General features: G+C 44.9%; 1 protein-coding gene across 2 annotated transcripts in view; it reads left to right on the top strand.

Moving 5' to 3' along the window:
* The window catches only part of gnal (guanine nucleotide binding protein (G protein), alpha activating activity polypeptide, olfactory type), a 40,958-nt gene that overhangs the window by 15,717 nt on the left and 12,741 nt on the right, over positions 1–12,500 (top strand). For both annotated transcript variants that reach the window (XM_083684447.1, XM_083684448.1), the window contains one exon: positions 6,075–6,172. In XM_083684447.1, coding sequence (XP_083540573.1) covers positions 6,075–6,172 — 98 coding nt within the window. The remainder of the gene's footprint in view (positions 1–6,074; positions 6,173–12,500) is intronic.

The following is a 12,500-nucleotide window of genomic DNA, read 5'->3' as shown; positions in this document are numbered from 1 at the left end:
ATGATCTTTAGACAACCTTTATCAGTGTCATTACACAGATAAGATTTTTAGATTAGATATTCCCTGTAATCTGTAGCTATCAATAAATACATAATGATTACAATTTCTGAGAGCTGAGCCAGCAACTTAAACATCAACCACTGGTATTATGATGAATGTTGACCACTATGGGAGACACCATCACCATGCCATGCAGCCATAGGTAGCTAACCCTAACCCTAACCCTATGAAAGGGTTAAGGAGGTGTGTAAAGTGTAGTGTCCTCCCTCATAGGCCTCTACGTCAGGCCAGTAAACTACACACTGCTTTTATTCACACTGTGTCACGAGCCTCACTGAACCCTAGCCCTAAGGACTGTCTCCTGCTTCTTACACACACACACACACACACACACACACACACACACACACACACACACACACACACACACACACACACACACACACACAGCTTAAACATATTAGACCTCCTTTGTCTAACCATTGGAAGCAGAGAGAAGAATGCCAGTGGCTGGGGCTATTGTAGCTTGGCAGTTGGGAGTGTTGCTGTTTAGTGTGCTGGACTCTGTTTGTGTGGTGGGAAGGATCAATACCGTACACAACAGCATGCTGATTCGCCACAGTATGATAGGAAGAGGACTTGGTCTTTCCTGAGCATGTAAACAAAGTGTGTCCAGTCCAGCACAGGTTCATGTACTGTAGCCTCCCTGGCCGGTTGGTCAATCGAGAATAGATAGTCGTCTGGCAGTTAAAAAGATCTTATCCTAACTTCTAGCTCCATAGTCTGGAAGCCCAAGTCATGCCACCCGCCACCCTGATGCTGACTGAATAGTACAATAGTAGTATTCAGTAGAATACTGTATGTATCTTTACCAAGTGTAACTTTCTGAAAAGCTGTTTAACTGTTACCTGAGAGTTGAGTGCTCTTCTTTGTTTTGCACTAAGTGTGTGTGTGTGTGTTTGTGTGTGTGTGTGTGTGTGTGTGTGTGTGTCAGGCTAGTGTTTCAACACATTCATTTATTCACAGATCCATTTCATTCCTATTCTTCTCTTTGTCACCTGGTGAAACATGAACACATCAATAAGAGGTGGTAACAAGACCAAATGTTCCATCTTCTCTCTCTCTCTCTCTCTTTCTCTTCTCTTCTCTTCTCTTCTCTTCTCTTCTCTTCTCTTCTCTTCTCTTCTCTCTCTCTCTCTCTCTCTCTCTTTCTCTTCTCTTCTCTTCTCTTCTCTTCTCTCTCTCTCTCTTTCTCTTCTCTTCTCTTCTCTTCTCTCTCTCTTCTCTCTCTCTCTCTCTCTCTCTCTCTCTCTCTCTCTCTGGGCTCCTTTGCTCTGCCCTGTATATCACCATTTCCTGGTGGAGGCCATTTAGAAAAGATGAGTCAACTCCTGCTTCTTCATTGCGTTGATGACTCATGATGGCTCTCTATGTGACAGTGGTGGTAAACCTGGGGCAGGAAGGAGGCCTACTCTCTCTGTTCAAGATGGAGTGGCTCTCCTTTGAAATAATAAATATAATAATAATATTATATACATACTGTAGAAAACACATAATCTGATGTAAGGATTATTGTTTCAGCATGTGCTCTTCTAACATGATGTGTACGTATCTGAGCAGAAATACATTCACAACAAACTGTTGCTTCTATTTGTGTTATGTTTTGTTTATCATTTCAATGACATTTGATAAAATCATCTGGTCAAGATATATGTTTAGCGCATACTATATGAATATTTGAATTAAATATACAGTATATGGGTCAGTTGTGGTTTCATATGGATCTTGTGAGGATGTCGCCTCAGCATGGCCTAGACTGTCTTACAGAGGTTCAGGTTACCATAGTGCAACACTGTGGAAGTGTTTCAGAAGACATGGGCGATGCTTGTTTTGATTTTGGAAGTGAGAAAAGAGAATAGGACCATGGGGAAGACATGGCCTTCCTGTGTTATGCAGTGTACCAGTGTACCTGTCCTGAACACATCCTGAACACCTACAGGACCTGTTGTGTGTTTTGTGGCGCCAGATTGATTAAAGCACTTGGGAGCAGAATTTCTTGTGCACAGGCATTTCTCTCTTTATCTTATTAAAAAGTGTCCAGGCCAGCGTTTCTGTGAAAGTTTGGGATGTGTATATCACCATTTTCTATCAACCAGATCTGCCCTATTTGACTCAGGTAACTTAACGTGGTGTTGAGGCACTGCAGACAGTTGTATCCTAGGCTAGCATAGACTTCCTCTCTCTCTGTGGACTGGTTGGTATGTATATGAGGGGTAGTGTTGACTGTTGGTACCCAGCGGAGGGTGAGCGTCCCGTGGGGAGGCGAGGTGATGGGGCTGGTTGCTCTGAGGGGGGACTCGAGGCCAACCAGGAGCAGCCACAGCCGTCATTAACCAACCCCCAGAGGGTGTTGGGGGTGAGGCTCTCTGTGTTTAACCCCGTCCTAATGATTCTCTTTGCCATCGCCTCAGTGCTAATGAAGGCTTAGGTAAAGGACGTGCTGCTCTAAATGGACCAGCCTCTAATGGGCATTAGGGTTTTGTTTTCGTGTTTTTGTGTCACTAGGTGTCACCTTGGGCCCTGTATTCGTCCCAGTGTGTTTTGACGATGGGGACTCTCAAGCTGTCGTGTTTTCTGCTCCTTGAGATGCTGCCTGATTGTTATGTGTAGGCTTATACCTCTGTTATAAAATGCTAATAAGCATGTAACATGTTGTTATGTACTGTAGTAAGCTAATAAGCGTGTAACAAGTTGTTATGTACTGTAGTCTTTGCATTGTTATTACAATGTTATTGTAATGTTTTTGTACATTTAGAAAGGGGGAGGATTTAAAGCACAACCCTGTATCTTATCCACTCTTCTGTAAACTCACAGTAGAGCAGTCAGTCAGGTGAACTGGCTGTGTTCTCCCGCTCCTTTCATCCGAGTTAGTCACCGACTTCCTGTTTCAACTATGAGGTCATCAGCCTGAAACAGGAAACAGCCCTGGCAGATAGATGCGTGCTGTTTTGCATACACAGAGGCCCTGGCTCAGCCTTTACCACAGTGAATAGAAATGTCACCTGGAACGAATGTAATAAAGAGGAAGTCGGTGTTGTAGCCTGGCCTCTCATACTCTGTAGAGCTGTATTTCGATGTCTAGAGACTCTCGTGGTGAGCTGAATAAGTGAATCACAGTCAGGTACACAGTAGAAGTGTGTCTAATAACACTCTTTTTTACAGTCCTACTACTACTGATGTACAGCACCAGTCAAAGGTTTGGACACGCCTTGCCAAGAGTGTGCAAAGCTGTCTTCAAAGCAAAAGGTGGCTACTTTGAAGAATCTAAAATATAAAACATATTCTGGTTTGTTTAACACTTTTTTGTTTACTACATAATTCCATATGTTGTTCCTTCATAGTTTTGATAGTCTTCAATATTAATCTACAATGTAGAAAATAATAAAAAAAATAAAGAAAAACCATTGAATGAGACGGTGTGTCCAAACTTTTGACTGGCACTGGATATATATACCTACAGGTACATTAAAGCAAATCAATGTGTTGGATACTCTATACCTCTCCATTCAGCGAGGAATCATAAACAAGCTGCCATTGCCAGGTTGTTTGTTCTTTTTGTTGTTTTTGCATCAGCGTTGGTAAAGGTATCAAAGTTTGTTGTGCATCTGTGTAGCCGTCTGTTAGTCTGTATTGTGGTTATTATGTGATGACCTCACCAGGGGACTCATTACTGTACACACAGCTAGGCTAGGCTCTCCAAGGACCGGTGGAGGGAGGAAACAAGTGTCTTTCTCAGAACTCCTGCCCCCCCCCCCCCCCCCCCCATCTCCTGCCTCCCTTCTTCTCTCACTCCTCTCACTCCCCCACCCCATCATTTCCTCCAGAGCTTCTCTCTCCCTCTCTCCCTTTCTCTGAGGAACAGTTCTGTAAGGGATCACAAAACAGTTCCTTGTAATAATGCAATCTTATTACTTGACAGCTGTAGTATATTCGAGATATACCAAGATTTTACCCAGAATAAGGGCCTGGCCATCCTAGTTTGTTGTATCTGTTAATTACACGGACAACAGAGATGACAAGGGTATGTACTCTAGACGTACTCTAGTTCTCTGCACTATAGTTGTCGTTTTTAACGGACAGAAAGAATTAACCTTTGGACAGTCCGTTTGTCTGTTTAGCCAATGAGAAAGGAGGAAGCTTCAAATCAGATACTGAGAAATAGACAAAAAGGAGGAAGGATCAAACCAGATAGTGACACATGGTCGACTGTGGTGGATTACCAATGCAGCGAACCCCTTTGACAGTTACAATTTTGTTTTAGGTACGGGTGCATCAGCGACACTCTCACTGAACTGCAACACGCAGCAACAGTTACATCCACTGATGTTCCTGATGTTAGCTAGAAGAATGAAGGATTACTTCTCTTTTTTTTGGCAGGGGTGCTAATAACGACCTTACAAAACATAGCACGTGCAAAACATCTGGCTTTGCCACCGTTTTAAAAAGCCGTTGTATTTGTCAAGAAACCTAGAATGACTTCTGTTACGTTTTGGTATTTTTTGAAAGCTGTAGCCATTCATGGGACTATCAAACTTACTTTGCTTGCTATGTTTTGTACAGATGTGTTTCCCTCTTGAGCTCTCCCTCATCTCTTCTAACCCTGTTTTCCTGTTGTTGTCTAGTCTCCCCTAAAACTTTCTCTCAGGTTTTTTTTTAACATAGTCTCCCCTAGGCTTGTGCCCGTATCAATATTACGCGGTGCAGCGGCACATGGTCCAAAAAGTGCACAGACTCTCAGCGCACCAGGTGACAGCAGACGTTTTCCTCCGGTATTTTACCGCATGTGCACAAGCTGAATCTAGTGGCCTATTCAGTTAACACGAGTAGACAAGGTAGCGTTATGTCATGTGCTGTGCAGTTAATGTTGAATTACGTTTTGAAAAGCTGTGTTTACCTCCATAGGAGTCAGGACTAGTCTCTGCGTTGCTATAGTAACGTTCGCTAACTGACTACACGTAAAGCCAGCTCTGCAGGTTTTATGTCTGAATTCCGTACGCGTTATTTATATTTTAGATCCCTATCTTTGTCGCCTGGTTCAAACAAAAAATGTTGCCGTACAACAGTTTCAGTTGCGTGTTTTTATTACTATTATTAGTATTATTATTATTATTATTATTATTATTATTATTATAGCTAGAGAGGTACAGTCAGTGCTCGCGTTTGTTTACTTTGCTTCAGAACCGTTTTCTCTCTCTCTCTCGCCGGCTAGCATGCTCTAAATCTTCCAGAGTGTCACTAATCATATGCCATTTTATTCATTTAATAAACGTTGGCTCATGTGCTTTGTGGGTGTCATGGCAAAAATAACGATATTGACCTTGTGGCGGTAATTATACCGGTGTAAGCCAGTCTCATTCACCTCGTTGAAGTTATCTTCACTAATGTGACGTGACTTAACTGGTGAAAGCTGTGCCGCTGAAAGCTTACTTTAACCAACCCAGTGATGTTAGATCAGGGATTACTTCAAGGTGCTTTTGGGTTAGGGTTAGGGTTAGGGTTAGGGGTTAGGGTTAGGGTTAGGGGTTAGGGTTAGAGGGTTAGGGTTAGAGGGTTAGGTTAGGGTTAGAGGGTTAGGTTAGGGTTAGAGGGTTAGGGTTAGGTTAGGGTTAGAGGGTTAGGTTAGGGTTAGGGTTAGGGTTAGGTAAGGACTTAGGGTCCTTTTGAGTCTTTTAGCCATTCAAGTAGTTTTTTTTTTTAGCTCATCCTTTTTTACTACAATCAAGCTTTTATTTACTGTGTATTAGTCTCTACAGTCCTCACTCGTTCTCCGCTTTACTGTTTTAAACTCCCATGGCTGTTATACTTGTTATCCTTTTCTGTTTTGCCTTGTTGTCTTTTAATAGTTTTTATTAATATTTCCGGTAAAGCGCATTGTTGTGTCGTGTCCACGCAGAAAATGTGCCCTGTAAATACAGTTTGAGCGAAAGAGGAGGAAGGAAGGATGCAATTGTGTGTCTTGTGTCTATCTCCCGTAACCCTGTCTGTCTTTGTTCTTGTCTCTCTCTGGGCGACAGGAGTTCTTCGAGCATGCTAAGCAGCTGTGGGACGATGACGGAGTGAAGGCCTGCTATGAGCGCTCCAACGAATACCAGCTCATCGACTGCGCACAGTAGTGAGTACCCCTCCACACCTCTCCTTCCCTCACTCCCTCTTTCCCCTCCACACCTCTCCTTCCCTCTTTCCCTCACTCCCTCTTTCCCCTCCACACCTCTCCTTCCCTCTTTCCCTCACTCCCTCTTTCCCCTCCGCATCCTCTTCTATCTCTTTCCATCCTTGTGCCCCCCTTTCTCTCTCTCTCTCTCTCTTTCTCTATCCCTCCCCATGCCTCTCTCTCTCCTTCTCATCCACCTCTCTCCCCCTCCCTCTCTCTCTCTCTCTCTTTCTCTATCCCTCCCCATGCCTCTCTCTCTCCTTCTCATCCACCTCTCTCCCCCTTCCCATCCCCCCCTCCCTCCCTCCCTCTCTCTCTTTCTCTATCCCTCCCCATGCCTCTCTCTCTCCTTCTCATCCATCTCTCTCCCCCTCCCCATCCATCCCTCCCTCCCTCTCTCTCTCTCCCCCATACTCTTCTCAATCCCTCTCTCCCTCGGCGTCTTCTGTCGTTCCTCTGACGTTGCGTGTCCCGGTGGTTGTCGCCCAGGAGCATACATGTGCCGTGACGACCACAGACAACGTTGCGTTGTGGTTCTACCCTCCAGACTGAAGGAGGACCTGCTCCCAGTGAAGAGGGAGAGTTCACAGTCACACCAGGGTGTGCTGCTCACTGTGGTGGAGCCTCTGGTGAGGCAGCGATGCTCTCGGTGTCTATCAGGTCCAGTTACCTGGGTTAAACAAACATGTGGATCTCACAGAGAATACTGTCTTACTCCACATGACAGGGTTTTGTTCAGTCTCACGTTACTGATGAATGCCGTCATCTGAAATTCATACCGCCCACATTGTTGTGATCATTGGTCCATGAACAAAGCAGACACACACACACACACACAAACACACACACACACACACACACACACACACACACACACAAACACACAGTATTATTCTCATTACTGTTCAGGAAAGTTTTCCTATAGTTTCAAAGTGCATGGCAAACTAGTCCCTCTGAGGGACATGCAGTTTCCATCTCCACCCCAGCCCCTCGTCCCCCATTGGCTCTTTCAGCCAATGGCATCCGTTCATTCAGTCTCCTCATGTGTCCCAGACCAACATGGGACATCCTGATTGGTCGGTTAGGCTTCAGATAGCCGCCTACAGTGTATGCAGCTCTGACTGCCTTCAGAGGGGCTATTCTGCAGTATAATGGAACATGGACTTTTACAGTTTTTTTAGTCACTTTGAAGTTAATTTCAGAGGTGTGCGCTCAACTTTCAAATCTCACACAACTCACGACTGATACTTTTAGACATAGTCTGTCTGAAGTTAAAAACCCTCCACTGTGCAACTTATTTTCATTGGGGACATCTGTCAAATTGTGTTCATCACATTTGCATTATGCAGTCTGAATAGGGTCATTTTCTACAACACAGCTTAAGACCTGAACTCACCTGTTTGAGATTTTAGCACTTTGAGCTGTTCGACCATAGTAAAAGGAGCATGAATAGTGAGAGATATATGCCATTTAGCTGACGCTTTTATCCAAAGCGACTTACATTGCAGTGAGTGCATACACTTCAGTATATATGGTCCCAGCAGGAATCAAACCCACAACCTAAGAGCCACAGAGGACCAGAGAGAGAGAGAGAGAGAGAGAGAGAGAGAGAGAGAGAGAGAGAGAGAGAGAGAGAGAGAGAGAGAGAGAGAGAAAGAGAGAGAGTCAGTGGAGAGTCTGACTACGAACCTTAATGCAAGTTGGGCTGGGGGCAGTTGTCCATCCGCGGAATTTGACCAGCGAAACAGATGATATCGACGAATGGACAGTTGAGAGTTGAGGAGGTGCTTGAAATGGAGGAGGGGATTTCAACTGGAACTGGAATTTTCACTGCTCACCTGTGAAATGATGGCATCGAAAAATATCTTCTTCTTACTCCATTGTTTGCATTTTGTGCAATGCCGGGTTGTAAACATTTACATTTTTTGACATTTACATTTTTGACATTTAGCAGATGCTTTTATCCAAAGCGACTTACAACAAGTACATTTGTCTAACGGAAGTGAATCATCTATCCATCAGTCATCATAAGAACAAATCGATGCTAGGACCAGGTGCTCTTGGCAGTCACAAAGCTAGGAGAAGGAAGGATTACTTTTTTTTTTAAACTTTTATTTACCGGTAGAGTAAACTGTACAGAGGGGTAGTGGGGGGTGAAGAGGTCTTTAGGAGGGACAGTCAAGATGGAGCCTGAAGAGATGGGTCGTCAGTCTACGGAGGGCAGGACGATACGGGAGGGGCATCGCAAGCAGCTCAGTGAAAACTTCACTTCCTATCGCCCCAGAATCTTAATCGAGGGATGAGATTCAGGGTTAAAAATAATGATTTTTCTACGACACAGCTCAAGGTTGGAACTCACTTGTTTTAGATGCTGCAAGAGTTCCTGGGTAGATGGTGGTTAGTCTCTCAAGCCAGACGTGTTTTGCCTTTAAAGCCTGGTATGTTCTATAGACAGAACGAGAGGGACACGCACACGCAGGAAATCCAGCTATCGTTTTTCCTGATTCCTCCTCCTCTGATTCCTCCGTTTCATCCTGAACCCCACCTACCCAGACTTGTGATTTGTCTGGAGAGTGTCTGTAGAACACCCTCCCTGGAAGATTTTTTTTCTCCCTTATCGAACTTCTCAAAAGCTTGATTCGTTGTTCCCAGATGTACCGCATTAGCTGGTACGGATGGCTAGAGAGGATGGCGAGACGGTGCTTACTAAAAAAGAATTGTAGCCTTGAAAAAATTATATTCCATTATATTTGCCTTAAGAAGTCCGAATGGGGCACTTTGTCAGTCTTGTTGTCCATCTTCCTGTCTTAAGCGTAGATAGAATATGTTTTTAGGGCATTCTGCTTTATTGGGATAGAGACAGTAGAGATTGACAGGAAGGATGGGGGAGGGTCGGAATCGAACCAGGAACCTTGCGATTATGTGGTATGCGCATTAGTGTGCTACGCCACTAAGCACCCCAAGCCTAGATATTCTAATAGATAAATCTCGCTGGCAAAACGCCACGAAACTTAAGCTAAGTTAAATAGCTACAGTGTGGATGTAGGGCTGAAAAGTTTCACCAGCTTTGGAGGTACATTAGTGATCCAGAGGGTCTTAGGGTTAGGGTTAGGGTCATGGTGCTGGGGGAAAAAATGTCATAGTCGCTGCTAATTAACGAACCCATTGAAACGATCTTCATTTTCATATTTATTGATAACTCTGAATAAAAAGTTGATTTTATACAGTTTATTTGTAGCGACATTGACATTTCATCTGGTGCCACTAAATCTTAAGAACCGATGGACCACAAATACACCTCCAGAGTTGGGGAAAGTTGTCTGCAAGTAGGTAGGAGGACGTTGTCAGTATCCGATCGGGTGGTAAAGATCTGTGACCTCAGTACATGAGCAATGTGAATATATACGGCAGAAACCGATGGGGCGACCTCCGACCCGATGTAACCCCTGCATATAGAGGTGCATCTACAGTAGCTGACGAAAACAGAGTTTGTCTGCAAGTTAGTAGGTGAGTGAGAGGGGGTACCACATTACCTGGTTAGAACTGTATGCTGGGGCGCTTAGTGGCGTAGCACACTAATGCGCTTACCACGTAATCGCAAGGTTCCTGGTTTGATTCCGACTCTCTACTGTCTCTATCCCAATAAAGCAGAAATACCCTAAAAACATATTTAAATAAAAAAAAAAAAAAAAAAAAAGAATTGTATGCTGAATTTCAACACAGTTTGTAAGGAAACAAACCACAATGTGATAGAAACAGGGGACGCGAATGACACGTTTAACACAGATTGAGCTTGTTAAATCAGACAAAACATTACACACAACAAATGCCAACAAACACAGACACTGTTTTTTGTTGGGCATTGTATGGGCAGTGTGCAAGCGCTTGCGTGCGTGCGTGTGTCTGTGTGTGTGCGTGTGTGCATGCGTGCGTGCGTGTGTGTGCTTGTGTTTTCGTCTTGAGTGTGTGCTTCTGTGTATACTGTATCCGTGTGTGACAAGGTACCCGTTTGTGTGCGTGCACTCTGCATGACCTGACCCCTGTTCGACCGCATGCCCATCCTTCAAACTCTTATTGTGAGCGCAGATCTTATACAATGTTCAAATACAGCGGCCATGAAATACGCACATACTGTCCTTCTGTAATCTACTGTAGAGCGGCAGCGGCAGCGGGGGGGGCGGGGTGTGTGTGTGTGTGTGTGTGTGTGGGGGGGGGGGGTTGTGGTAGGGTGGCGGGGCGGGGGGGGGGGGGGGGTGTGGGGGGGGGGGGGGTTTGTGGTAGGTTATGTCGTTGCGTGACACACGTGACGTCAGGTCAGCTCTTGTTGTTCCTCTCCCAGGAAGTCACCTATTATCCTGGGCCACACAGACCACTCTGAGGTGTTTGCTCTGGCTGTGCGCGTGTGTGTGCGTGTGTCTGTGTGCGTGTGTGTGTGTCTGTGTATACGTGTGTACGTGCGTGTGTGTGTGTATACGTGTGTACGTGCGTGTGTGTGTGTGTGTGTGTGTGTGTGTGTGTGTTGCTCAATGCCATGACGCACAGTAGCATCACTGTATCTACGTTAAACCGGTCACTGGCCAGCTATCTCGTTTCCATTGACAATATCTCTCCCTCTGTGTACAGAAACAGTGCCACTCTCCCGCTTGGGAGGGGGAAACACTTACCTGTGAGAGGCCTGTAGTTGATTGTTCATGCTACGCTGGCCGCTGAGCGAAGGTTCTTTCCCAGTCAGCCGGGGTTTTCTCCCAGTCTGTTAAGGCCAGTATTTGTCAACCTTTTCCTTTGGGAGCCCCAGCTGTTCTAATTAATTTGCTCGAATCCATCACAAGCACACCTACCTGGTTCAACTGATCAAATATTCCTCAAGCCCTTGACCAGTTGAATCAGGTGTGTTTGTGCAGCGGTAGAACAACTGTGTTGAACAGCTGGGGGTGTCCCTGAATGAAAGGCTGAGGAACACTGATAGTATTTTCACGCTTTGTCGCTGTTAGCCAATTTTGCGAAGGTTTGCCAAAATGTTTATATGCGTATGTGAACGCTCCAAATGAACATCTGAAGCAAACCAAACTGAGTTCAGTTCACTTCAGGGTTCACTTTCGGTTCGCTTTTGTGCAAAGCACTCCCAGTCCACTTGTCATTGGAACCACTCTGCCCTACCCTGGCATGACTCTCTTGGCCCTCTAGGCTTGCCGTACACGTCACATGCTCAATCAATGAACAATTACCGAAGGTGCAAAGCAGATAATTGGCCCAATGAGAGATGGCGCTGTGAAGGTGAAGCGGACTCAGACCTCATCGCTGCCGAAATGCAAGAGAACCAGGTTCTCATTGAAACAGAAGTGCAGTGTGAATACAGAAAGCATTTACTTTCTTTCACCTTTTGGTTCACTTTGAGGACTGAGTTTGGCTCTTTTAAAGAGGACTATATGTGGAAAAAACCCTAAAATAAATGAACTCAGTCCTGTTTCATTGAACAAGGAGGTGAGTACAGTATATACTGGGACAGTGTTGCCATATAGAACCAAGGAACATATAATATATGCCATTTAGCTGACGCTTTTATCCAAAGCAACTTACATTGCAGTGAGTGCATACATTTCAGTATATATGGTCCCAGCGGGAATCAAACCCACAACCTAAGCGTTGTTAGCGCCATGCTCGACCAACTGAGCCACAGATACTGTCCATTACTCACCACCAACCACAGCCACACGGGCCAGAGGTAGCATCAGGGTCCTTTATATCCTAGTTTATTATGAGTTCATCCCCAGCTAGCTATATGGCTGAGGAACTGATATCACATAATCATATCAGCACAGGACAAAGTACAGAGAAGATCCACCTCTGCTCACTCGTATTTCTCTCTCCACAGGAACAGCCCTGTATCTTAACCTGGACGTGCAAATATTGACGTTCAAGCACTTTTCCTATTTGTCAGATTACAGGACGTAATTCTCATAGCTATGATACAACAGGGAGAATGCTTCGGTCATTTCCTAGACGTAGTATCCTGTAACTACATCTTGCAATCATACCATGTTGACTTGTCATGTTGCCTTGAGGCCACACAGTATCCTGACACGCACAACCCTCCCTGAATATCCTAATATACACAAATAATTCAACGAACCCCACATCTTAGCGCTGTGTCTAGATGTGCCGGGGAACGAAAAGTAACACTTTACATGACGGTGTTCGTAGTCTGCGTACGGTGTAGCCGTAAAGTTATTGGTAAAGCGCTGCTGTGCTGTCGTGCTCTGATTGGTGTGCATCAGCAGCAGGAAGTAGA

This window comes from Argentina silus, assembly GCF_951799395.1.
Source record: "Argentina silus genome assembly, chromosome: 1".
Taxonomy (NCBI): domain Eukaryota; kingdom Metazoa; phylum Chordata; class Actinopteri; order Argentiniformes; family Argentinidae; genus Argentina; species Argentina silus.
The sequence above is the reverse complement of the archived record's forward strand: the minus strand, read 5'-3'. Positions and strand labels throughout refer to the sequence as shown.